Source organism: Camellia sinensis, chromosome 15 (assembly GCF_055761805.1).
Source record: "Camellia sinensis isolate YWXY chromosome 15, ASM5576180v1, whole genome shotgun sequence".
Taxonomy (NCBI): domain Eukaryota; kingdom Viridiplantae; phylum Streptophyta; class Magnoliopsida; order Ericales; family Theaceae; genus Camellia; species Camellia sinensis.
The window spans coordinates 113886377-113913118 of NC_138975.1; the positions used below are offsets into that span (position 1 = coordinate 113886377).

Consider the following 26742-nt stretch of genomic DNA (forward strand, 5'->3'; position numbering starts at 1 on the left):
ATTTATTTAAAACTACATATAGTACGCGTATTACAATAATAACCAATGGCATGAAAAATTATCTTTAGAAACTTACAAATTGGACAAAAAGATATATAGGCATCCATTAGAAATCCAAATATCCAACTCATAAGAAATTGAAAAGAAAATTCAAAACTTAATATAACAGAAGCATTAACGAGATTTCAATGTGAATATAAAAATGAAGGTGAATTATGTTAATGGTCCTTGTAGCTTAAGATTTGTGTCACTTTGGTTCCTGACCTTTTAATTGTGATATATTTGACCTTAAATTTTGAATATCGTTCTAAATAAAGACAATTGAAATACTGTTACTCCATTTTAAGAGTAAAGTCGTTAATTTGATAAAGAGCAATGATACATCCTCCTAATTTTGGAGCTCTAATTGAGTTTTAATGATATGGCCAAAAAAAAAAAGAAGCCAAAACATCACATCAATGGGTGGGGCTTACCATCTAGAGCTCCTTTAGAACTCTTATTTTAGAGCTTTCAAATATTTTTATTTGATAAAATATAAACTAATTTGATAAAAATAAATGTCAAAAAATTATTTTCAAATTTTTAAAAATTATTTATGCCTACCAAAAATAAAATTATATAAAAATAATAAATCTTTTATATTTTTATTTTTTTATCAAATTAATTTTTAGTATATATTTAGATGATGATTATGTAATAGGTGGCTATTTTGTTAATTTTTTTGATGGTTATAATGTAATAAATGGCTATTTTTATTGTTAACAGATTTTTTTTATGGTTATCATGTAATGGATGGTTATAGGGTTTTTAATGTGTAATCGATATGTTTAATATATGAAATATTTGTAATTTTGAATTTTTTGATTTAATAAATTGGTTTAATAATAAGATTAAAGTTGTCACCATGTTTGACTTTTAAAAAAATTCAAACTAATTTAACGAAAATAAATATTAAAAAAAATTATTTAAAAAAATCATTTTTATCCTCCCAAAAGATAAAATTATATAAAAATGATGTGTTTTAAATTTTTTTTACCAAATTAATTTTTAATTTCTTAATTTTTTTTTTTTGAAAATAGATTCTAAAAATCAAAACAAACAGAACTTTATAATCAAAAAAATTGCAGCATTATTCATTAAAAAAATATCATTACATTTTAAACAACATATAAGTTAACTAATAGAAATAAGTTGTACGATGATTTTGCTCTTAAAATAAGCCATTTACAAAAAAAATATATTTGATTGTCTTTATTTTAAATAAAATTCTAAATTTAGAGTTAAATATATGATAATTAAAAAATTAAAAATCAAAATAACATAAACCTCAAATTACAGAGAATGTTGGTGTAACTCGTTCCGAAAATAACACAAAAGGATTTTGCTTTTCAATTGGGCCAATTTCTTGAGGCTAGTTCGTTTGGTACCCAAAAACAAAAGGTTCGTTTGGTTCCCAGCTTGCAATCAGACACACGTTAGGACGTGTTTGGATGAGTAGCATAAACATACTCGTGTGTTCTGAGGTATATGGTCATAGTCCAAACAAGCCTTTCGGCTCAAATCTTGGGTCTCAACCCCAACCCCAACCCCAATCCAAATCCAAATGGTCTGTGTGTTTCTTTCACCTAAATTAGATCCGTGATAGTTGTTGAAATTTTTGTAGCAGAGGGAGTATTGTATGGGAGTCATTTTTGCTTTGAGGGTTTACTTGGATTTGGGTCTCCTTCCTTGGTATGGTTTTTTTTTTTTTTTTTTGATAATATGATTTTGGATGTTCAACGAGTGCGGGCAATGGCAATTGACATTGCGAAAATGCCGTTAATAAATAGGGCTAAAGGTGAAATGAAAGAGAAGGTATTGATATGATATCTAATCATGAAATACATGTCAAATTGTGATACAATATGAAATCGATACAATACAAAACGTATCTCACGATTCAATCCACCATCATATGAATCCTTTTTGTTTGAACGAATCATATGAATCCTCAATACCTATATTTTTCATTAAGATTCTGACAACACTGCTTTTCATTTTTAATCTTCATTTCTTTTCTGAAATTTTCTTTTCCTTTTTCTACTTTTTTGTTTCTTTTTCCCCAAAATGGTGTGTGACCTTGACGGTGTCCTTATTATCGACAACAGGTTTGGAGTGGAATCTGCACCTGCAATTGTTTTTTTGAAAGAACATGGAATCCAACATGTTGTGTACCATGGTATGTCTCTCTTTTTACTTTGTTTCATAGTCTTTCTTGCTACTCTTTGTGACATAAATAATGTGTATGTACATAACAAGCCAAGCAGTGCACATTATCTACAGGACAATTCATGGTTTGTAGCTATAATGGAACAGAATAAACATCAAGGTAATGCTGTTTGTTTTTACTTTATCAAGTTCTATAATCTAGGGCCTTGACACTATAACAAAATTTGCCCGGTCATATTACGTGAGTGAGTGCAACCATTGTGACATAGGGTTGCCAAGGAGTCAGTTTTGTGTTCCTTAAATCCCTTCACATATATGTAAATTCTTGGCTTTAGTCAGAATATGTTAGCTTCCTTAAATAAAAAAATAATAATTATGCTACAATATACCATAAAAAAGTTGAAAATGAATATACTTGTTAAAACAATGAGAAAGTCAGATTTGTTAGCAAAAATATTGACATTTTTGGGTTGGCTTAAAACACGTTCCCAGGAAGGGAGGGAGCACAAGTATAAAAGGTAGAAATTTTTATGAACCTCAGTGCAATTATCAGGGTTTTTGATCCCCACTTGTGAATGTTTGAACCTTAACGTTGTGCATATTGTGTTGTATTTGAAAATAGCGGTGTTATAAAATTTTTGAGGTTGGAGTGCATGAATTAAAAAGTGGGTGACTGTTTTAGTGATTCTTTTAATTAATTGGAGTTTGGCGATTGTTTTAGGGAATTCCTTGTTGGTTTTTTGGATGAAATAATTTTAGGTTGAGTTTGATAAATATATATATATATATATATATATATATATTTTCTATTTTTAAAAAGGTGGTAGTCTTACGCTAATAAAGATGGTTGTTATGTGCAACAAAGACTTGTAGATGCAACAGTAAGTAAAAGTGATATTATTACCATAAATGAAAACGTTAAGAGCGGAAGATCTAAACTGATATGTGATGTTGTAGTAAAAAATGATTGGAATTTATTAAATTTAATTTGTCATCTATAGAACAAAAGAATTCGTGTAGCCGACTTCACTCAATTGGGACACAATGCTTGGTTTGGTTTGGTTTGGTGGTTACCATTCCAGTCTTAGTAGCTAAGTGGTTGAAAAAGTTGTGAAGGGACTTTCTTTGGGGTGGGTTGGGGGATATATTTAACCACTTGGTTGATTTGATACGACTCGCTCCCTTATTTGAGTGGGTGGTTGGGGATTTGGCATCTTAAAATCTTCAATCAAGCTCTTTTGGGAAAGTGGTTATGGAGTTTTGTGTGTGTAAAAAGCTCTTCGTTTCTTTCACCTAAATTAGATCCATGATAGTTGTTCAAATTTTTGTAGCATAGGGAGTATGGAAGTCATTTTTGCTTTGAGGGTTTATTTGGATTTGGATCTCCTTGGTATGGGTTTTTTTGATAGTATGGTTTTGGATGTTCCACGAGTACGGGCAATGGCAATTGACATTGCGAAAATGCCGTTAATAAATAGGGCTAAAGGTTAAAGAGAAGGTCTTGACCTTGACAAGTGCTTTTCATGTTTAATCTGCATTTCTTTTCTGAATTTTTCTTTTCCTTTTTCTACCTTTTTGTTCCTTTTTTCCCAAAATGATGTATGACCTTGACAGAGTTCTTATTATCAACAACAGGTTTGGAGTGGAATCTGCACCTGCAATTGTATTTTTGAAAGAACATGGAATCAAACATGTTGTGTACCATGGTATGTCTCTCTTTTTATTTTGTTTCATAGTCTTTCTTGCTACTCTTTGTAACATAAATAATGTGTATGTACATAACAAGCTAAGCAGTGCACATTATCTGCAGGACGATTCATGGTTTGTAGCTATAATGGAACAGAATAAACATCAAGGTAATGCTGTTTGTTTTTACTTTATCAAGTTTTATAATCTAGGGCCTTGACACTATAACAAAATTTGCCCGGTCATATTACTTGAGTGAGTGCAACCATTGTGTAAATGGCTTGTTACAGTGATTCTAATGTGCAAGTAAACCTCATGTGATTGACACGTACAAATGTTTATGACTATGAAGTTTTTCCTCGGTACATGTTTTCCTATGTAGAAATCTTCCTTGATAATTTCCTTCACATGAATCGAATTGTACAGAACTTGTCAGGTTATGATTTTGTTTTCATTTGATAAGATGTTGTGTTGCAACCTTTTTTCCGTATTGTGTAAATTTGTGGTAGAATCTTTTGTCAAATGTGGCCCCCCTTATAAAGCAACCCTTTTTCTTTAGATTTTACGGGAGCATAAGCCTGCAGAGTGCCCACCGTTCTTCCCACATAGTAGAATAAATGACTCAGCAATGCATCTTGCAAAGTTGCTTCTTGTGAGGGATCATCTTGTGTTTGCATTTGAGAGTTAATGGGAAACTGACTAGGTTGTGTTTATTGGTTCCAATGGGCTGTGCTATTATACAAATATTCTTATAGATATCCTTTAGCTGATTTAGTTTACTTTTGTGATCTACTAAATGCTCGTAAGTTGTTCTATGTTGAGATTATGTTTATCATGGACGAGAGATTAGACAAAGCATTCTTTGTTCCCATGAACCAAGGCATAAGTACAACCTTTTTAATATATTAAACTATAAAAACATGGAGGATACACAATAAAAAAGGAAAGAGCATAACACAGGATAGTCTCATCAAAATTTCCAATCCGTATTCTGACATATGGTTGCCAAGGAGTTAGTTTTGTGTTGCTTAAATCCTTTTACATATATGTAAATTCTTGGCTTTAGTCAGAATATGTTAGCTACCTTAAATAATAATAATAATAATAATAATAATAATAATAATAATGCTATGATATACCATAAGAAAGTTTGAAAATGAATATACTAGTTAAAACAATGAGAAAGTCACAAATTTGTTAGCAAAAATATCAACATTTTCGGGTTGACTTAAAACATGTTCCCAGGGAGGGAGGGAGGACAAGTAAAAAATGTAGAAATGTTTATTAACCTTAGTGCAAATATCAGGGTTTTTGATCCCAACTTGTGAATGTTTGAACCTTAACGTTGTGCATATTGTGTTATATTTGAATGTAGTGGTGTTACAAAATTTTTGAGGTTGGAGTGCATGAATTAAAAAATGGGTGATTGTTTTAGTGATTCCTTTAGTTAATTGGAGTTTGGCGATTGTTTTAGGGAATTCCTTGTTGGTTTTTTGGATGAATTAATTTTAGGTTAAGTTTGATATATATATATATATATATTTATTTATTTATTTTCTATTTTTAAAAAGGTGATAGCCCTACGCTGATTAAGATGGTTGTTATGTGCAACAAAGATTTGTAGATGAAACAGTAAGTAAAAGTGATATGATCACCATAAATGAAAATGTTAGGAGGGAAAGATTTAAACTGACATGTGATGTTGTAGTAAAAAATAATTGAATTTATTAAATTTAATTGGTCATATAGCCTTTGACAGAGCGGAATAGAACAAAAGAATTCAGGTAGCCGACTCTACTCAATTGGGACACAATGCTTAGTTTGTGAAGGGACTTTCTTTGGGGTGGGTTGGGGGGTATATATTGAACCACTTGGTTGATTTGATATGGTTTGCTCCCTTATTTGAGTGGGTGGTTGGGGATTTGACGTCTTAAAATCTTCAAGCAAGCTTTTTTGGAATAGTGGTTATGTAGTTTTGTGTGTGAGAGAGACAAATTTTGGAGAAGGTTTATGTTGGCAAAATATGGGTGTAGGCGGGGAGTCCAGATTCTCTCCATACTCTCTCTCCTTATCTCCCTACTTGCAATAATAGAGATGCATATAATTCAATGGTCCAGATCTGGCTATTTTAAAAAATAAAAATATTAAACAAGCCAGATCTAGACCATTGGATCATTTTAAGATGCATCTCCACCATTACAAGTTGGCAAGCAAGAAGAGAGAGTAAGGAGATGATCCTAATTCGTAGGCGGGGTGATTGGATGTCTTTGGAGGTTTTCGTGCATTGGTGTGGGCCTTTGAAAGGTTGTTAGGAAGGTTGGGTATGTTTTTCACCATCATGTGAAGTTTGTGTTTTGGTGACATCTTTGCTGTGGAGAGGAGTTAGAGCTGGCCTGTCTAGCTCTTGACAGATAGCAATTGATAGATGGGTTGTTGTTAGTGATTATGTGAGGAAGGAGAGGGATCACATCTTTTGGGACATTTGGGCCTTATTTTTAGTCTTGTTTGACGTGGTTGGAGTCTTCCTTTCAAATGTTTGGGACCTTTTGCTTTCTTGGAGGGTAGCCAGAGTTGAAAAGAGAAAAAAGAGGTGATTGGCGGTTAGGACCTCCCATTTTATCCTGGAACATCTGAAGGGAGCTTAATAGAAGAAGTTTTGATAATCTGATTCGTCGTGGTCATATTTTAGTGAACTGGTGTTGCATGTGCAGTGGGTATGCGGGGACGGTGGATCACTTACTTGTTGTTCAGTTGCTTCACGTCTTTGGATGTTTATTGTTGCTATTTTCGGTTTTCCTCGAGTTCAACGATGGTCAGTGATGGCAGTGTTACAGAGTTAGGCTGGGGGAAGGGTTGGGAAAAGATTTCGGAAGCCATGGAAGCTTGCTGGCCATTGTTTGATGTGGCTGGTTTGGTTGGAGCGTAATAGGTGAGTTTTTTTGGGGGAGACGCGTTTGGTGACATGGTTGGAACAGTGTTTGTTCACTGTGTTGCATGGCTGGATATCGTTATCAGCAGACCCGGATGTGCTAACTTTTGTTGACTTCGTAGAGGACTTGATTCCGTAGTTGTTTTTGCTTTACTCTTGTATATGTTTTTTGCTTGCTTTTAGTTTTATATTCTTTGCATCGTCTTGATGTTTTTTCAATAAAGTTTGCTTATTATCAAAAACAAGAAAAGAAAAGAGTCTTAAAACTTTCATTTTTGTTTTAAAGATTAAAATTCTAACCATCTTTTACAATTGAATCTCGAGGTCGAGGGTGTTGAGCCTTCATTGAATCCTTTTTTGAATTTTGTTATATAGGAGTTGTTTTTTATTTTTTTGGTTTTTATAGCGTAAAACATGGGCGGCATCCCCTTGAGAGTATATGAATCTAGCTGTGTTCTGGTGTCCTTGGACATAAAAGGTTTGAACTTGATAGTTCAGCACATGCAGGCACCTGATACCCGTTTCCAAGTGCATGTAACATAGCTTTGAAGTTATATGAAGATATAACTATGTCTATATTCCTATGCCTATAATACATACCCGTTGGGATATATTTACATATACATGTATAACACAACCCGGATTATACATTCTAAGATTTTGTGAATCTTTGTTCCTTATTTTTAGAGCTTCCACAATTGAGAAGTGTGACGTCCATGGAGCTGGGTTGTGATGCCTGTGGCTATTCTCATGCTGGAAATGAAACAGCAATTTGGTACTGTGTTATTCTAGCGGGAAGATCAAGCCCAGAACTCAACAAAATGCATGCAGTAGTTTGTTTGGCCTGCTTGTTATGTTAAATTAAATCCCTACTTGGTAGTTATTTCCTAGAAATGATTTAGCTACTTTGTTGGGAAATCATTGTCTAGTGATATCAGCTCATGTTTCTAAACTTTGAAGACAAATTTTCATAAATTAATATAGACAACTACCTAAGAAAGAATAGAAAAGGTAACTTAAAAAAAAAAAAAAAAAAAAAAATAGTAGAGAAAGCGGTTAGAAAGAAAACGCAGAATGTGAAAGAACTTTATTTGTTGAATCCTGGCAAAGATCCTGATGTTCATTCGAAGTTGTGACATAGAAAGTGTACTCATTCAAAATTTGACATTGAATATGACAGAAAGATTCATGTATGCATGCCCAAATGCTAGTATATTCTTCTAGTTTACTAAATGGAGTAAATTACTATGATAAAGACTATGCACAGGATCCAAGAAGCACCGTCCACAGTTGATAAAGATCAGCCATCATCGCTAGCGGCTGTTGCACTGAAGGAAAAGCAGTTGATATTTACCTGGCTTGATGGGGAACCCCAACAAGTGTCACCTTTTGTTTGTCAAGCATGTCAATGTTTTCAAAGATTAGTTGAAGTTCAATTCACATTTGTCGTAGTGAATGGATTAATTAATTTGAGGGTCATGTATGTGATGTGTATGGTACTTGGTAGCAATTTTTTCTGAAATTTTTTTCTCTGTCGAACTTAGTTGGGATCACTATTGGCATTGGACGATTTTTGCCAAAGTGCCAGTATCTTAATCCAAATGGTGGCCTAACTTGGAAAAGATGGCCAGTGATTATTGCTGTTACAAATTTTGACAGTGTTATACTGCCATAAAATAATGTGAAATTATTCACATTATAAATCATTCAATCTAATAGCAGGATTAATTCTAAAACATAAAATGCTAAAACCACATGTGACCTTTAGCCATGCAAATGCAGGGTGAAAAATCTAGAAATCCTTTAGATATTGATTTGTGATTATGTATCAATTTTAACCAGTAAATATCAATCCCAATCAAACAATCAAAGACACATCGACACAACGATATTACGTGGAAAAACCACAATTGGAGTGCCTCCAATTGTGATAAAAAAATCATGGGCAAGAACTACAAAACAATTCACTAAGAAGACATAAAGGAATTACACAAGTGTACTCTTAATTACGTAGCGAATCCACGCCCGAATCGAACCGACCCTTGTGTGCCTCTTCCAGCCCCGTCTTCACCTCGGAATTGTCTTGCCCAACGTTGAATCCACAACACCGATGTCGAATCACGATGATGAGCCACTCCGGAATCCACCAAAGCTTCAATCCCGAATTTCACGGAATCCACCGAAGAACAACTCTCTCTTTTGTATTGAATAAAACAAACAATCCTTTGATGTATACTTCTCAATCCACCAGTTAATACTCAAACAAACATCAAAGAAACTAGCAAAGAAGCTCCAGATATAAACCCTAATATCCAAGAAGAAGATCTGAAAGCCGTAACTTAAAATTGGAGCAAACTGTAGATTTATAGAAAACAGAACCGCGATCTCTGCTCGAGCGTAGGAATGACCGCTCGAGCAGACTGACTAAAATGCGTGTTTCAGAACACGGATCTACGTTCGAGGGCAAGAAGTGCCACTCGAGCGCAAAAACACAACTTCCAGTACTTTTGCAGACAGCTCAAACTTCTGGAACTAAGGATTCTCCGCTCGATCGGTCAAGCAACTTCAATTACAATTTTGCCTTTTGCTTCGGGGGCGCTGCCCCTCGACCTCGCCTGGGCGCTGCCTTCTCGACCCCCGCAAGCTAATCGGGCAGCTTGATCCTCGACATAGTCAGCAAAGTGGCAAACCTGAAAGAATTCACAACACTAACTCCCCTGCAAGGCACAATTCGGGTTGAATTCGCATCTAAACACTCATAGTCTCACTGAAATAAAAGATCGAATAAAATTACAACTAAAAGAAGTTTTGTCAAACGGGATTGCCAAGAATAAAACCTAACACAAGGTATCAAAAAACATGGTCACAACTTCCTTATGCGCTATACTCTCGTGTTGTAAGCAACTGAGAATTTCTACTTAAAACTTTTGGAAATGTCCAAGAATCCGATTGCTATCATAAACCTTTTGACATATGAATATGGTTTTTTGGGAAGATTAGAGAGGCCTGTCACTGATTTGGAATTTTAAGATGTAATTCTCATTTTTATGGCTCTTCTTTTTCTTTTCCTTTAAATTTTTTTTTTAAAAAAAATTCAATTACTTTTTAATAATCTTTCAAAATATGCATTATTAATCTTAGAAAGTCAATGTATGATTTGAGCCACAAATCCTACAATATTTCATGTTTATATAGATATATTGTGTATTTAAAAGATGTATTGAGGCTCATTTCAAGGCGAGGCTAAGGTAAAATGCATTGAGGTTTATTTTTTTTTAATTTTTGGGTGAAACTCTCAAAAGACTTGCACATCACAGTTTGCGGCGTGCAACTCATGTGCACCTTGTACTCGTTTTGCACATAAATATGAGGAGTTGTGTTACATGGCTACTGGATATGGCATGGGTAAGGGTGTGGGATATTTGTCCGACACTCGTACCCAATTTAAACACTTAGATCCTTTAATTTGTGACAATACATGAAGAAAAAACTGACATTTGTTAGTAAGGCAATATTTTTAGCCTTTCACATGAATTAGATATAGAAATTTCATATATTTCCTATATCCTATTTAATTTCTACTATATTTTTACACAATTTACAACGTCTCATCCGAGAGTATCATACAATATGCAATATATATGTACATATGACGTGTTTCCGTACCCATATCCAATTTTGGATATGTATCCCAAGATTTAAATTTATGAAGGTCTGACACTTGGATACACGCCCGCACCCGATACTTATACCTGAGTCTATGTAACAGTACGTATATGGGGAGCTTGTCTTGGGTTGTTATTAAGCTTATTATAATACCTAGTTTTTTTTTTTTGATGATCTAATACCTAGTTTAAATTTATACATAAAAAATAAGAACCTCTTTTGTAACAATCATATTCCGGGGAAAAAACCAAGAAAAAAATATGAGGTTAAGACTCAAGTAAGAAGTTCAATAATTGAAACTAAGAATGTCAAGTTCATCTTCGATGACGGCAAGTTTCCTATTCTGTAATGAAATGCTCAACAACACCTTGAACAGAAAAGTATTTATACATTCATATTTAATTTTAAATAACTTCTTCTCACTAAAGATAAAAATTTGAAATTTGAAGTGCTTGTGTGTTGATTCTTGGTCATTTTAAAAACTTACGCATTCACATTTACAAGCTTTGGTAAATACATATTTCGCCATGGCCTGTCTAGTGCAAAGCATGTACACCTCAATTGTTTGGTGTATTAGATTATGTTCTCCATGTGAGGCATGGCCAATTAAAAGTATTCATCATTCATTGTTATCCTATTTGAGTTCAAACCAACTTTCGAAACTCAATATTGTTTTTGAGTTTTTTGTTTTGTTTTATTTTTTGTCTTTAGCAAATTTTTTTCTTCATATATTTAGTTTTAAACTTTTTTAATTTTTTTAGATCTACCAAATATAGATGCACTTAAAATTTAAAATATTTATAAAAAAATCTAAAAAAAGTTGATTAAAGACAATTTCAGATTTTTTTACAAATATTTTATTTTTAAGTGCATCTAGATTAGACGCATCTAAAAAGTTTTAAAAAAAAGGACTAAAATATGAAAAAAATTCACCAAAGAACACACCTCCCCCCAAAAAAAAATTGAAAAACAAAAAAACTCAAAAGCAATTCATAAACTAAACCAAAGAAGGCAAAAGCTTTTCATTATGATTCTTGGTCATTTTAAAAACTTTGGAGGTTATCTCTCACAAAAAATTTTGTACTTTTGTTGGTTGACTCTGTTCCGTGGATCGAGCTATATGTACAGGAAAATGTGATTCATCTCAAAGACTGAAATACAAAGAAGTGTACAAAGTACATAGAATGAATTTCTGTGATCAAGCCATATGTACAAAGAATGTGATTTCTCTCCAACTATACAAATAATGCTATTCTGTAGGTCAAGCTATTTAGTGTAGGAAACAGAATGTGATTCCTCTCACAGAAGGTGTTATATAATGAAAATTAAACTAAGTTCACCAGGTAGCATATGTGAGGCATGTAGTATTATATTGCAAAGTGAATTATTCATTAACTCCAATAATTATTGTGTAAGATGTCATTGCAGCAGCATTGTACATATGATTTGAGGTTGTTTGCTTCTGCTTTATTTAGTTGAAGGAATGATCTTTCTATCTCTCCACTGTTATTTCTAGAACCACTTGTAGGTTTTTTATTTTTTATTTTTTATGTAGAAGTATGTGTGCTTACTAATTATGGATTATAATTTTTAATTAATAATGATCATGATGGACTATTCTATGCCGGAACATTTAACAAATGATCTATTGCAACTGTATTAGTCACTTAATTTCTCTTCTCCAGCGATATTGTTTTTCCACACTCAAACGGAGAACAACTATGAAACATGTGGGCCTAGGAGGGATATAACAGATGTACCACAGTTAATTATTGTACGTTACAAAAGGAATGCTACCGAAGATAGTATTAAAATTGAGGGAAAAAAAGCCAAAAAACATGTTGGAGGCATTTCTGAATGACGATGTGGATCCTGCATCACAACTTGTTGTGAGGTATAATGGTTCTGAAGAAAGTTCAGAGGTTTGGCCTTTGATCTGTTGTGAGATGGAGTTTACTACATGTTTTAATTATTGAGATATATTTCACTTTGTATTGAGCAGTTAACACAAATGCAACATTCTTTGTGGTTTAGTGCACCTTTTCACGTTGAGTTGTTTCTTTTTTATTTGGTTGGTAGATCATCTAGTAGATCTCTCAAATAATTGAAGATGGTGACTCTAGGGAGCTCCCCTTTTTTGTAAGTTAACATAGACAAACTTTTTTAAGGATTAAGCTTCCTTTTGGTGCTTGAATAGATGAATTTGTATATTTTACTGAGGGGTTTAATTACCTTCACTCCATTATTGATACCTAAGAAGCATGAACCGTGACACGACATTTATGCACCGACATGTAAATTTTCAAAAAATATAGGACACGACACGTTCAGGACTTCTACAAAATATATAATTTATTTATTTATCAAACATATGTCATATATAATGATAAATAATTATTATGTCATATATATGAATATTTAAGTAAAATATATTCATTTTTGAAGTATAAAGGAGGAGAATAGGTATAAATTTACTTAACTTTTGTTGTATCATTATATTCCAAGTTATTTACTCAAACTCATAATATGTTTCATGAGTGTCTAAGTGTTGGAAAATTCCGGCTATAAAGCAAGGGTACTCAAAAAATATTGCCTTACTCATACCAGGTACTTACAGGGTACTAGTACGCGTACCGTTAGGGTTGCATGTATATCGGGTACTTGAAATACTTACCGGGTTCGTAGGTACATAATGGGTACATCGGGGGTACACCAAGCTATGGGACATTGGTGGTGATACATTTAATTTATTAGAGAGTTATGATTTACTTGAAATTGCAAATCTTTTACTTGACGTGTTAAAGATGAAAGATATAGTATTCAATGATGAAGTTGATGAAAGTGTAAATTGATGTTTTAAGTTTCCAAATTTTTCTTAGTTTGCTTTTGGAATGAAACTTTGTTTTGTAATTTCTCATATTTAATGGCATTAAAATAGCTTATGGACTTTTCTTTGATATTGGTATTGTTGAATTGTGATTTCTCTTTTGGTTATGTAATTTCGCCTTTTAGTTTTGGTATTAAACTTTGATTAGTAGGTTGAATCTCAAACTATAAATTATGAAAAATAAAAAATTTGTTGACGTACTCCAGTTGTACCCGTATCTTTTTTTTTTTTTTTTTTGAGGTTTTGCCGTATCAGCATACCAGTACCCGCACCTGTGCTACTTAGGTGTTCTGTGAGTGTCGGACACGGCACATTACGTTCTTAGTAGTGTCTGTGCTTCTTAGATTGATACTCATTAAACTTTGTAGTTTTTTTAAGGAAGTATACACTCTGGAGCTTAGAGTTGCATCTCTTTCATACAAGATGTCTGCTCAAACCTTTTTTGTTTATCTCATCATAGAGAACAAAAGCTCCTGCAGTTGTTCCTGAAGATGCAGATCCTATTTGGTAAGTAGGTCCAAACCATTCTACCCAAAGGGACAGGAATGAAACAGAGAATTGGTAGCACCATGAATGGAATCCACAATCACCTGGGAGATCTAAGGATTGGCAAGGATTGGTCCAGTCTTCCCCTTGGAAGCATTGATGTCTTTTGGTAGCATCTGGCTACGAAGGAGCCAATCAACTCACCCAAGTCAATCAAATAATCAAACTCAACTGAGCCAAAAATAAGTCATAGCATATTGTGCTCCTGGGAGCATTGTTATTGTTTTTTTTTTTTTTTTTTTTTTCCCCAGCCATTATCTTCATTTCCATTCCAATGTGGTTTCATTGATATTCTTCTGGCTCATGATTAGTCCTTTCTTTTATTTCCCTTTTCTACTTTTCAGCATCATTATTTTCCTTCTAATTATTTTTTATATATGTAATGTCTTGGCTACATAATATTTTACTTGATTAATTTAGTAACTTCTATTAATATTCTGTTAGGATAAGTCCACCCATGTTATAAATGTAGGTCCCATACATTTGTTAGGTTAGTTTAAACATGTATTTGGGTTAGGATAGTAGAGTCTGGAATCTATTGGGGGACCCAATGTGTAGGTTTTGGTTACTTAATTTTATGGAACTAGTTTTTTTGTGGATAGACTATTATAAATAGTTATGGAGAGTATATGTTTTAGCAAGATTAAGAGGATGATAAAATAGAGATGTATTCACCCAAAAAAAAAAAAAAAATAGAGATGTAAGGGGTGACAAAAAATACCGTGAAGGCACTGGAGTGATCAAGGGCTCAACTACTCTTGACCATGGGGTTCTAGTAGTGATATGGGTTTTGAGTGTGTTGACCGTCTCACATGTATTATCTATTTTTTATTCATAGTGGAATCTCTCTTCCATGGATGTTGGCAATTGGTGCTGAACCACAAAAATCTGTGTCTAATTGTTTTTCTCTTTGGTGTTTGCATTGTGTGCTTCCATTCACATTGGTGGATGTGGTATAAATCCCATTCGCAACGTATTCTTCATAGTTTCCCTTCATTAAGTTCAAAGGCAGTCACATATACCTTGTGGGTAGCAGCCTTTTTTGTTTTTGTTTTTGTTTTGTTTTTTTTTTTTTTAATTTATTTTCTTGACAGCCATGCTATTGCCTATTCAATGTCATTTTATTTCTGCCCCTAACAGATTATTGTACTAAGTGATAGCTTTGAGGACTTGTCATTCTCATTGAACAATTCACATTTTCCAGCTTTGCAATTTCTAGACTTGTCATTCTCATTGAAAAAGCAACACCCCACCCCAAACTCACGGACACTAAAAAAGACAAAAAAAAAAAAAAAAACTAAAGAAGGATTTTTCTGTCTCCCTCACCACAAATTCATTCTTGTATAATTGTTCCTTTGTTGGGAATCTATTGCTTGCTAGTTGAACTTGTTTACCTCACCACCAATCATTCCTGTATGATTGTGTTCCTTCATTGATATTCTCTAATAATTTTCTTTAGCAATTATCCCCTACCATTTTTCAAGGACATACTGATTCAATGGCTCCTTTGGAAAATGAAATTGTGTTTCACTTTGTGTTGAACTACCTGGAGGCTGCTGATGTTATGTGTTATATAGTTCCCAACCTCAAACCCTAAAAAATTTTGGAAACTACTGTTGGAAGAATCTTCTGTGTAAAACAAAATAACTTAAAACAAATTAAACAAACAAAAATAAATTACTTGCAGAATTTATATACCGAAATGTATAAGTACAAAAATTGATTAAGTCGAGTGTGTAACACTCTATCCTTAAAACAAATTTGCCCTACTCAGGTGTTTATGGAAAAATGACATCTATCTCCCAGAATACAATGATCTAACACAGATTGTATTAGCACTAAAAACAATCTGTTTTAGTAAACTAGAACTTGCGTTTTATACTCCCAAAAATTTCTCTAAAACTAGTATGAAGAATAATGCAAAGAGAGACCAAAAAGGGGAAGGGAACAGATTTTTCTAGATGAAGAACACTGCTGGAATGATCCAATATTTATAGGCAAGTGGTGCCTATTCGGACAGATATGATTTTGAATTGAACAAGTGCAATCAACCTGAACAGATACAGTTTGAACCGAGCAGGTCTGATAAAAACCAGAACAAGTGCGAATTGTTTAAATTTGTCTGCTGGACTGCTGGAAATTGGACCGGACTCTTTGAACCTGCTGAACCGGAGGAGGCACTGTTGTGGACCGAAAATTGCATTCAAATTTGGCGCAAAATTTGAATTAATTTTATTTAGAAAAAATAATTTTCTTGCAAGAATTTTTGTCCAAAAAATTAATATAAGGACCAACCAGACCCATACCCTCGCCGTGGCACGGCACATGCGCGTGTGTGGTGGTTTGGGCCAAAGCCCATTTTGTCCATAACTTCTCCCTTTTACAAACTTGGGATGCCCCCCTTGGGGCCCAATTCAAGTTTGTCCACCTAGAGCTTATATACCCACATAAGCTCACTTAAAGTTTCAATATGGGACTAACATTTCAAGGAAACCCATTGTTGACTCTTTAATTGTCCATTCGACGAACTCAAAAACAACGTCAATTTTCCATTCACTCATAAATGGTTTTCACGAACCGTCTTTACCGTGTGACTTGCCATGCGGCAAGGAACACGTCACCTCTTTGGACCCACCCCAAAAGACGTGTGGGCCCCACTCAAATTTGGGCTCAAAGTTGGCTCAAACTAAGCCTATAAAACCATAAATTCCAACAACTACTGCCAACATTTCTCCTTTTGGCACCTCTTACTACTAATTACCAAAGTTTTTAAAGGCAAATGCGTAGCGTGAGGCATTTTTTCCCTTGTGAGGAGAGACGTAACCCTCAAGGCATTGAGTTGAGGCATTAGAATTTTGAATTTTATATTAAAATAGTAAAAAAATATTAAAAATTAAATATTATGTAAATACTTTTCGTCAAAAACTTTCATTGTAGAGACGGAAGCTTGCCCTCATCAAAGGTAAAATCGGCATTTTTAGCTTAAGTTATTGAGTTTTTCACTCTTAGTAGCAAAAAATTCCTTCTTGGTTGACGTTTCTTACTCAGAAATGCAATTCTCTGCTCCTAGGAAAAAACCTATAAGAAACTCGCTTCCATTGAGGAAGAAACTCACACCCAACTGAGTGAGAACCTCTCAAACGTACATATCTCATAGAAATGAAAGAAAAACTACTCAAATTTATTCTCGACTTTTTATTTATACTTAGTAAAGGCGATTTACAGTTGACATCAATCTCCGATATTAATTCCTATTTTAACACATAGTTACAACTAATAAACATAAACATCAGTGATCTTAATTTTGGTATGCATACATAACTGGCCAATTCACTACAGTGGGACTTGCATAAGCATTTTGTATGTTAAATAGTATTTGTTTTATACATTTTTATTTTCCTCTGCTTTTTGTATGTTTGCTCAATCACCATATGAAAATTTCCACGATGATGCAGATAGACCAAATAAGAGACACAAGAAGAGAGCGGTGTCAAACCAAGATCGTCCTGCTTCCATCACTAACACAGAACCAAAAGAAGCTTACCAAATGCCACTATCAGATTCTAACTCCGAGTAATAGATGGTGTTCAAACGAATCGAGGTTTGACATTAGGTAAATTAAGCACATGCGGTTCTCGAAGTAAAGATCAAAGTTTTATCTCCATTGTGATTATACTGATTTGCTCACAAGGTGTTACAAGTAATTAGCAAATGGCTGCCCAACATATATACATTGATCATTTAAAAATTATACCATGAATTTTGGGAACCTATTTGAATTGATAGTTTGTCCGTTTTAGTCTCAATGTGTGACTGAATCATAACTTTTGGGATAATTTTCGATTTACTCACAATTGTGTTACCTTCAGGAGCTGCTTTACCTTTCTTATTTGGAAAAAGAAGCACATATGTGATTGTATCACTAAGGTGTAAAATTTTAGTGAAAATTTTCTCATGAAGATTGAGGAGCTATGTAAAATTTTAGAAGGTTAATTCCCATTAAGGAAAATTTTCAACTAGTTTAGATTAATATATTGTTCAAACTTAACGGAGTCTTGAGGTTAATTTCATATTTCTCCCTGAGATTTGGAAAGATGATATCTAGCCCCCAAAGGTTTCTAAGTAGGAAGGGCATGCCATAGGTGTCTCCATTGAGTCTTGTTAAAATATTAAAGTTGTGTTTGAATCATAGAAGTGAAAAAGGAAAGAGAAAATGTGGGTGAAAGTAAGTAAAATATAGTTATATTTTATGTATATTTTATCTAGTATTTCATTTTGTCTTTTCTAAATACCAACTCAAGTTCATGATCCAAACATAGCTTAACAAAATAAATATGTTGCTTTCATGATTTGAAACAAGGATCTCATAACCAAAATGGCCACACATAACAAATTGTTTTTACATTTGTAATTTTGATTTACCAAGTGCAATTGAATGTTGATTTATCTGTTAGAAGGGTCATATGACACATGCATTGCATATGCACTGATTGGCAATTTAAAAAAATATATAAAAAAATTTGTTCAGTTCTTTTATGATACTCTCTATATACACATATATGTACGTACATAATAACATGAATATCGAAATCAAGTCCTATTCTTCATGGCTATCCAATGTCTATCTATTCTAATATATAAAAGGAAGGCTAGTAGCGGTGTCGACACTATTTTACTCATATTTTGATTTTTTTTTTCTCCAAAATACCCCTATATTTGGAGTTTTTGTGAAAATTAAGCAAAGAGGAGGACAAGTCTCAAATTCATGACCATGGATTTAATAATAAATGCTCTTATCACTTGAGTGACGCATGTGCATTTTTTTATCATTATTCTTATAATATTTTTTTTTTCCGAGTTGCACACACATTGCATGTGCAGACTGCTAGTATATGTATATTTTTTAGCCATCACTTATATTTATTGCTTGTAAAAAACATATAATTATGAGCACAGGAGGAAACAAAACAAAACAAAAAAGAAAAGAAACACCATACATAACAAAAGTTTCTCCTTGTGTGTGCTGTTTTCCGACTACACTGCCAAACAGGTACCCAGCTGGAGAGCACCGGTAGAATAGATTAAGCCCGAACGACCTGCAACAGAAAGAAGAGTCTCTGACAGTGGCTCGTCCACCCAGGGGCACTCCGACGATCAAGTCAATACATATCTCTCAAAGATAGCAAAAGTGCCTAACTCACTAGACAGAATCTCAAAAGCATATCTTAGACCCATGGGGGTGCCACCCTTTTATAGCCAACACAATCCTAGTTACAATAGAAGCCTAGCTCTAATGAACTTAGGATTACTACTAATCTTGGACTCCCAGTAGGATTAGGATAAACTCTCTAAGAGTCTCATATTTACCCAAACTAAAGTCTTCTCCCATTCTAGGACTCTTGGCACTTCGGTGACATCTCGGCCACGTGTTGTCATTCAAAAATTATGTCCCCACAACTGCCCCTTAGGTTCTATTACTTCGGCATCCTGAGGTGATGGAACTTATACATGTACTTCTCCGGCCGAGTTCATGGCTTGTCGGCGCCAAGAATTTAGGACTCATATGTCCACTCATCAAGAATTAAGAATCAAGAATCATCATGTTCTTTCTCATCCAGGTTCAACATCTCAACAGAGATCACACTATCATCAGAGATCATCATCAAATTTGGAACATACCAATCACGCCCCCATTGTGTCGCATCAGTTCTGCCCCTCGCCGTCTGACGTCAGCACGGGCACGTCAGGATTTCTAATTCCAACGAAACCATTTCATTTCTATCTGTGTCCTTAGACTCTCTTTCTTTTTATTCTCCCAAATCTGCCATGTTTCAAGCTCTCAAGCTCTGCAACCACTTCCATTCTTCTCCTCCGGTGAAGCTTTTGCTGATCCTTTCCGATTGCTGCCATTATCTGACTCCGGCATACTGAACACCGACTTCATTTTCTTCGGTGAGTTATTCATTTTTTTCCCCTTTTTAGTTTCATACCTTGTTGTCTCTACTTGTTTGCCATGTTTGAACATATCCGTCTGCTCCTGTCCCTAAGGATTCTCCTCTCAAGAATGCTAGCAACCTCATCCTGTCATTCCCTCCATCTCCAAGCCAGTTCGAAGACGAAGCTGAGTCCGAGGATCAGACTGAGGTCGAGAAGAAATAAAGAAGCTGCTGGGGCCAAGTCTTTAACTCTGAATGAGCAAGTCTCCGACTTGACTCAGGATGAAGAGGATGAGGTCTCAAAGATGCTATCCCTGAGAAGACCACATTTGACGCGTCTATCGCCAAGAAGAGCATCGACCAAACTCTACAAGAGACCGACATCGAGCTCGAGGCTGAGAAGGTTGCCGAGAAGTCTCCCCAGTTGTCTTCTGGGGGTGAGACATAGTCCGTTGCCAACGCCGAGTAGTTTCGTTTATGATCTTTTTTTTCCTTTGTACTTAGTACTCTTTTCTTACTTTTGAAACAGTGTAAGCTTTAATTTGACCGACGTGTCACTTTTGTAATCTGAACAATTACTCTTCAATGTCAGGAAGAAGTGCCTTCTTTCCTTATCTGAATGCACCCTCAAATTTCTTCTTTCAATGTGTTTGCATGATTCTATACTTAGAATAATTTGCATGTCTTCAAGGTACACCTTCACTATGTAATCACTTCGGGGTAAAATACCTTGGACACAACTTCTAGTCTTGTTTATCTCGGCCTTGGCTTAACACTTGAAAACATTGTAACAAATGTTTTCGCAAGTGTTTGCTCAAAACTCGCCACTTTTCTTTTACTTCTTAAGACTTCTGTCTTCTATTATCTTCCAAGTCTTGGCAACATGGTAATCTCGGCACGTGCATAGATACTTCTTTCACTCGTAACCTTGGCTAAATCTCAACTTGTAAATTTTCTCAAAATTTCAACAAGTGTTTAAACCAATCTTGACTCAACATGACCTTGACTTTAACTTCAACTTGTAAATTTTCTCAAAATTTCAACAAGTGTTAAACCAGTCTTCTTATAACATGACCTCGGCTTTAACTTCAATTTGTAAATTTTCTCAAAATTTCAACAAGTGTTAAACCAGTCTTGTCCTCGGCTTAACTTCAACTTGTAAATTTTCTCAAAATTTCAATAAGTGTTAAACCAGTCTTCTTATAACATGACCTCGGTTTTAACTTCAACTTGTAAATTTTCTCAAAATTTCAACAAGTGTTAAACCAGTCTTGTTCTCGGCTTAACTTCAACTTGTAAATTTCCATTTCAACAAGTGTTAAACACGTCCTCGGTTTAACTTCAACTTGTAAATTTCCATTTCAACAAGTGTTAAACACGTTCTCAGTTTAACTTCAACTTGTAAATTTCAATTTCAACAAGTGTTAAACACGTCCTCGGTTTAACCTCAACTTGTAAATTTTTCTTAAATTTCAACAAGTGTTAAATTGATCTGGGCTTGAAAATTCCAACTCCCAAGCATCATTCTCCAGCCCTCTGCATGGCTTCCACCTATTCCTTTGTGGACCTTATATAAAAAGTCTTTAACTTAGGCTGTGTTTTTCTCTTCTCGGACTTAATCATCTGGGCCGAGATCTTGCCTTCTAGAATCTGGGATCTGCTCACTTTAGACTGAGCTCTTCTTTTCTTGGACCTCATCATCTAGGCCGCGATCGTGTCTTCTGGGATTCTCCATGGCCGACCTCCCGTCAAGGCGGTGAGAATGTCCCTTGGTCTCGCCATGTTGAGGGACTGCAGGAACCATTTTCTGCCCCCTTTTCTGGGCGTCTTTCTTGGCCGCTAGAATCGGCATATCTTGTAGCGAGAACAGTAGCTGCACGACGTTGTTCTGCATCAAGAAATTGACGACCGTTTGCAGGTCCGTCAATTTGTCCGCCATTCTCTTTATCTCGTCGTTCCTCCGCAGGCATCTATCCTTCTATACCTGGAGGTCTCCCTCGTTGTAATACTCGCATCGGTCGGCCTTCTTTGGGGCGTCTCCCTCTCAGCCGACGTTCTTTCCTTCGTGATTCTTATCACGAGTCTCTTCATTGCAGTTGTCTTCTTCGACGTCAAGGTCAATATGTTTCCCACTCTCAGTAGGGGTGTCGTCCCCAACCTTCTCTTGTTGGCCATCTATTCTCCTTTCGTTCTTACAGACAGCGCCAAATTGTGTGTGCTGTTTTCCGACCACACTGCCAAACAGGTACCCAGCTAGAGAGCACCGGCAGAATAGATTAAGCCCGAACGACCTGCAACAGAAAGAAGAGTCTCTGGCAGTGGCTCATCCACCCGAGGGCACTCCGATGATCAAGTCAGTACTCAATATCTCTCAAAGATAGCAAAAGTGCCTAACTCACAAGACAGAATCTCAAAAGTATACCTTAGACCCATGGGGGTGCCTTCCTTTTATAGCCAACACAATCCTAGTCCCAATAGAAGCCTAGCTCTAATGGACTTAGGATTACTACTAATCTTGGACTCCCAGTAGGATTAGAATAAACTCTTTAAGAGTCTCATCTTTACCCAAATTGAAGTCTTCTCCCATTCTAGGACTCTTGTCCCTTATCCACTTATCTTGGATTCTGGTATTCTCGCAGATAACCTTGGCCTAGCCGAGATTACCTCGGCGTCATGACCAGGACACGTGGCACCTCGGCTGGCACTTCGGTGACTTCTCGGCCACGTGTTGTCATTCAAAAATTATGTCCCAACACTCCTTGATAGTGAGCATGAGGCGTCTTTTTATCCTAATCTTTTTAACAACCAATGCTAATTTTGCCTCTAGTTTAAAATTTTCTATTTGATGGCACTAGACAGTGAACTTTTTTTCTAATTTACAAACAATGAAATATGGTTTTTCATTTTGTAGCATCTAATTATGGATTTTTAGCTTTTAATTTGAAATTTCTCTATTTATAAAAGATAATTTATAAATAATAAAAATTTCATTATTTGAAAATAAACAATATTTTCTTCAATATTGCATATTCAATACGAACTCTTACTAAATAGATTTCAACGAGAATATTCCAAAAAATACTTTTAAAAAATAAAAATTAAAATTAAAAGTTAGTATTTAAAAGTTAAAAAAATAAAATTAGCTATTCAGTAATTTGGTTGTATTTTCTGCACGTGTTGTCCTCCTCACAATAAAACTTATGGGCTCGTTTGTTTTCTTATAAAAAAATCTTATTATACTGTTTATTATAAAAAATCTCAACTTTTATTGCTCTGGCCATGTATTGACAAAATCCCAATGGATATGAACCAATATAGGGGAGTGATTGGGTCGGTTTAGTTTTTGTTGACATTAAATTTGGAACCAATTTAAATGAATCATGCACTTGAACCAAATCAATTCAATTCAAAAAAATGAATTAATTAATAATAAATAATTAAAATAAACAAGTCTTTAATACTTAAATATAACGCAAACATAAAATAAATATTGTTTAATACAAGTCAACAGTCGTAAATAGTATAGTGAAATCTAACTCAAGCTTAAAGCTTCGTTTGGTTTTAGATTTTTGGTTAAAAAAGTACAAAAAGACAAAATTGATTACATAAGCCAATAAGACAAAATGTCACATCTAAACCATAATTATTACACTTTTTCTCTCACAAAAATCAAAAAAGCCAAACCAAACGAGACTAAAAAAGTTCCAACACAAAAAAGCCAGCTACAAAAGCCAATGCCAAACGAAGACTAATATGCAAATCAAATCTAGTACCACAACTAATGAAATAAATTAAGTACCATGAATTCCAACTCTAACTTCCAATGTTTTCTTCTTCACTTACCATTCTTCTTCTTCTTTCACTTCCCATTCTTCTTCTTCATATAGGCAGGAAATTTTTTTCCTTTCCCGTTCTCTTTCTTCATATTGACTGAAAATCAAAATAAATAGAGAAATGATTAGTTGCAATCAAATCCATTAGAATAAACCCATTAGGCAAAAACATGCCGATATAAATTGAATCTTATAATATACATATATACATATATATATATATATGGTTATCAAAGTTTGTTCGATTTAGATAAAAGGTAATTCAAAAATCAATCCAATCCTATCAAATTGACAAATTGAAGACCCAAAACTAAACCAATGTATTCAAAAAAAAAAAAAAAAAAAAAAAAACCCAATCTAAAGATGTCAATTTGGTTTAATTTTTTTATTCTATGGTAATTTGTCCACCCCTAAACCAATATAAAGGCAAAAATGCAGAGAAATATATGTATATATCAACAAATTTTGTGATAAGAATTAATGAGGGGGATGTGAAAGAAATGATAAGAGACCCAACAGTTGTTTCATCTCTTGTGAAAGAAAGGATTATCCAGAATTAAGAAATTTACCCAATAATGTTGAGGGAAGACACATGTCGTACTTTGTAAAAATCTTCTCCTTCTTTACCATTGACCCTTCGAAGCTTGTTATTGAATTTATCGTCCGCTCCTCTAATTGTAAATCGTTGGAGGGTAGCAATGAATCTCAATCCCTCTGGAACCATTTCAAGTCCTTCGCAATAAGCAATTTTTAAATTTGAGAGATTGGGCATCGCTCCTTTTTCCACCTCCCACTCTTTTAAGAGCATCAATTGATAGAGAGATAGGGTTTTGAGTTGGGGGAAACCATTAGCTGAGCAAACCATTTTGTCCCTCGTAAAGGCACCACTACCTAAATAGAGATATTGTAGGTTAGGTAGCCTCTCCAATGTTGGCATAGGGTCTTCTTCAAGTTCACATCTAAACAAAATTAACTCGATGAGGCTGGGAGAGAAACCCTGGTAGTACTCTGGTAACTCGGGAATAATTCCACTAATACTCAATTTGTAAAGATGGTGGCACCCTAACAGTTGTTTTTTGAGAAAAGTCAACTCTTCTTCTTTTTTGCAAAATTCAACTGATAAGGATGAATGTTGAAGGTGGTTGGCACTGATGTTTAGGTAGTTGATGAAAGCCGCTAAGTCCTGATTGTCCTCCTCTGAGAAAGTTGCATCTTCTAGTTGCCAAAGATTGATCAATTTACACAGATCATTGACGTCACAAGATCTTGTGTCAAACCCTCCTAATGTTTCAAGGTTGCTTAACCCATCAAATTTGAATTTAGCATTGGGACCCCAAGAACAAGGAATATACATATGCCTCAATTGTTCCATTCCATGTAAGACTATTACTTCACCTGGGTTGAACTCGCAATGTTGTAAATCCAAGGTTTGCAAGTATTTCAACTTGCAGATAGACGAATGCCACTTAGGTATGAAACAGCTTCTAAAACTCAAGTACCTCAAGCTAATTAGGTTACCTATTGATTCGACTGACTTTTCATCAAACTTAAATCCTTCAAGATCCAAATTCCTAAGCAATTTGAAGTACTTGACATGGGAGTTCAACTCTATTGAAGACTTTTCGTCACTAGATAAAGGCCACAAGTGAATTCTTGGATCGTACAACAATATTGATCTTAGCTGTTTAGTTGTCTCCAAGTCAGGAAAGACAACTCTTTCGACATCCCTACTCAAATGAATTGCAAGTCTGCGTATTTTAGGAGTAATGGTTGTTGATGTGGTGGAAAAGCAATCAGCTAGATCAGTTTCGCGTTGGAGATGAATGATCTCGAGAAAATCATTCATTTTTGCCTTTGATAAGCACAAATCCAACATAAGGTCATGAATGCGGCAATAATTGATCCTTTGAGTATACATGTCTACATGTACTTCAACCATGCACCGCTGTGCTAGTGCACCCAAGTAACGTTTTGCCACATCCATTATTGTTTCATCCCCTACTCTATCATCATCTACAATTATACCGTCAGCTATCCATAAGTGATATAGTCTTTCAGCATTTATCCCATAATCCTCCGGAAAGTGACCAAAATATAGAAAACATGGCTTCAATTGATAAGGCAAGTCATGGTAGCTTAAAGCTAACACCTTTGATACTCCATTGTCATGCTTTGTTGGGTCGTCATTCCATTTATGCGAATGAACATTTTGGTATACCATCTCCCATTCCCTTAATGTATGCTTTCTTGCCAAAAGTCCACCAAGCACAATGATTGCTAATGGTAAACCAGCACATAGCTTTACCATTTTCCTCCCTAATGCCTCCATGTTTGTGTCAAGCACTCTGGAGTCTACAACAACAACAAAATGCAAAATTTAAAAACAACAAAAAAAATAGATTATTGCCTAGATTCTATAAAACAACAAAAATAAAAATTCTAATGAATATTTGCCGATTTTTCGAGAACCAAATCAAGTTTTTAATATGGGCTTTTATACATATATAGATAGATAATTCTAAAGCAAGCTTGTAATGTTAATTGATTTTTAAAGCTTTTTTTTTTTTTTTTTTTTGCAAAATCAAATCGGTTAGTAATTTAAATTTTATTTTAAAAATTTTGAACTTTCGTATTCTCAAGTATAAAACTCAAATTATTAGTTATGAAATTACTAATCAAACTTGCATAATTCAATTTAACAATCACATCCATCGAATCATTTTTGTGACAAAGTTGACCAAAGGTAAGATTTAATCAATTTTAGTTTTAATAAGTTGATTTCCCCATAAACAACTGTAACAGGGATAGTATATAACATTTTATACACAAACTATATATTTAGAAATTAATCATCCATTAGTTTTAAATAATTTACTACATCAACAAGCTTTTTTGTTTCTATTTAAGGGATAGTTTTTTAGAACCCTTTTTTTCAACCAATTTTTGAATTCCAAAACAGCCGTTTCCTTAACTTTGCCTCAAAGTTAGCACTGTTTGCACTGATACTTGCATCATCCATTAGTTTTAAATAATTTACTACATCAACAAGCC

At 34.5% G+C, this 26742-nt stretch overlaps 1 protein-coding gene and 2 long non-coding RNA genes across 6 annotated transcripts in view; 2 read left to right on the top strand and 1 right to left on the bottom strand.

Moving 5' to 3' along the window:
• Positions 1-1614: 1614 nt before the first annotated feature.
• On the top strand, positions 1615-8444 carry LOC145813773 (uncharacterized). Of its 4 annotated transcripts, none has more exons than XR_014357041.1 (6): positions 1615-1731; positions 2148-2218; positions 2323-2368; positions 3844-3914; positions 4019-4064; positions 7511-8444. It is a non-coding gene; the product is annotated as an uncharacterized LOC145813773 (long non-coding RNA). The 4 variants fall into 4 exon arrangements; XR_014357044.1 differs by having other exon boundaries at positions 8080-8444; XR_014357042.1 differs by lacking the exon at positions 1615-1731 and adding an exon at positions 1740-1854.
• Positions 8445-11395: 2951 nt separating this feature from the next.
• LOC145813772 (uncharacterized) overlaps positions 11396-26742 on the top strand; it is a 232694-nt gene continuing 217347 nt past the window's right edge. The window contains exon 1 of the long non-coding RNA XR_014357040.1: positions 11396-11868. This is a non-coding gene — a long non-coding RNA (uncharacterized LOC145813772). The remainder of the gene's footprint in view (positions 11869-26742) is intronic.
• Positions 23425-26742, bottom strand: part of LOC114293468 (putative disease resistance protein At1g50180) — a 91598-nt gene continuing 88280 nt past the window's right edge. The window contains exons 3-4 of the mRNA XM_082909743.1: positions 24261-26043; positions 23425-23788 (exon numbers count right to left, since the gene is read on the bottom strand). Coding sequence (XP_082765869.1) covers positions 23698-23788; positions 24261-26043 — 1874 coding nt within the window. The 3' untranslated portion in view covers positions 23425-23697. The remainder of the gene's footprint in view (positions 23789-24260; positions 26044-26742) is intronic.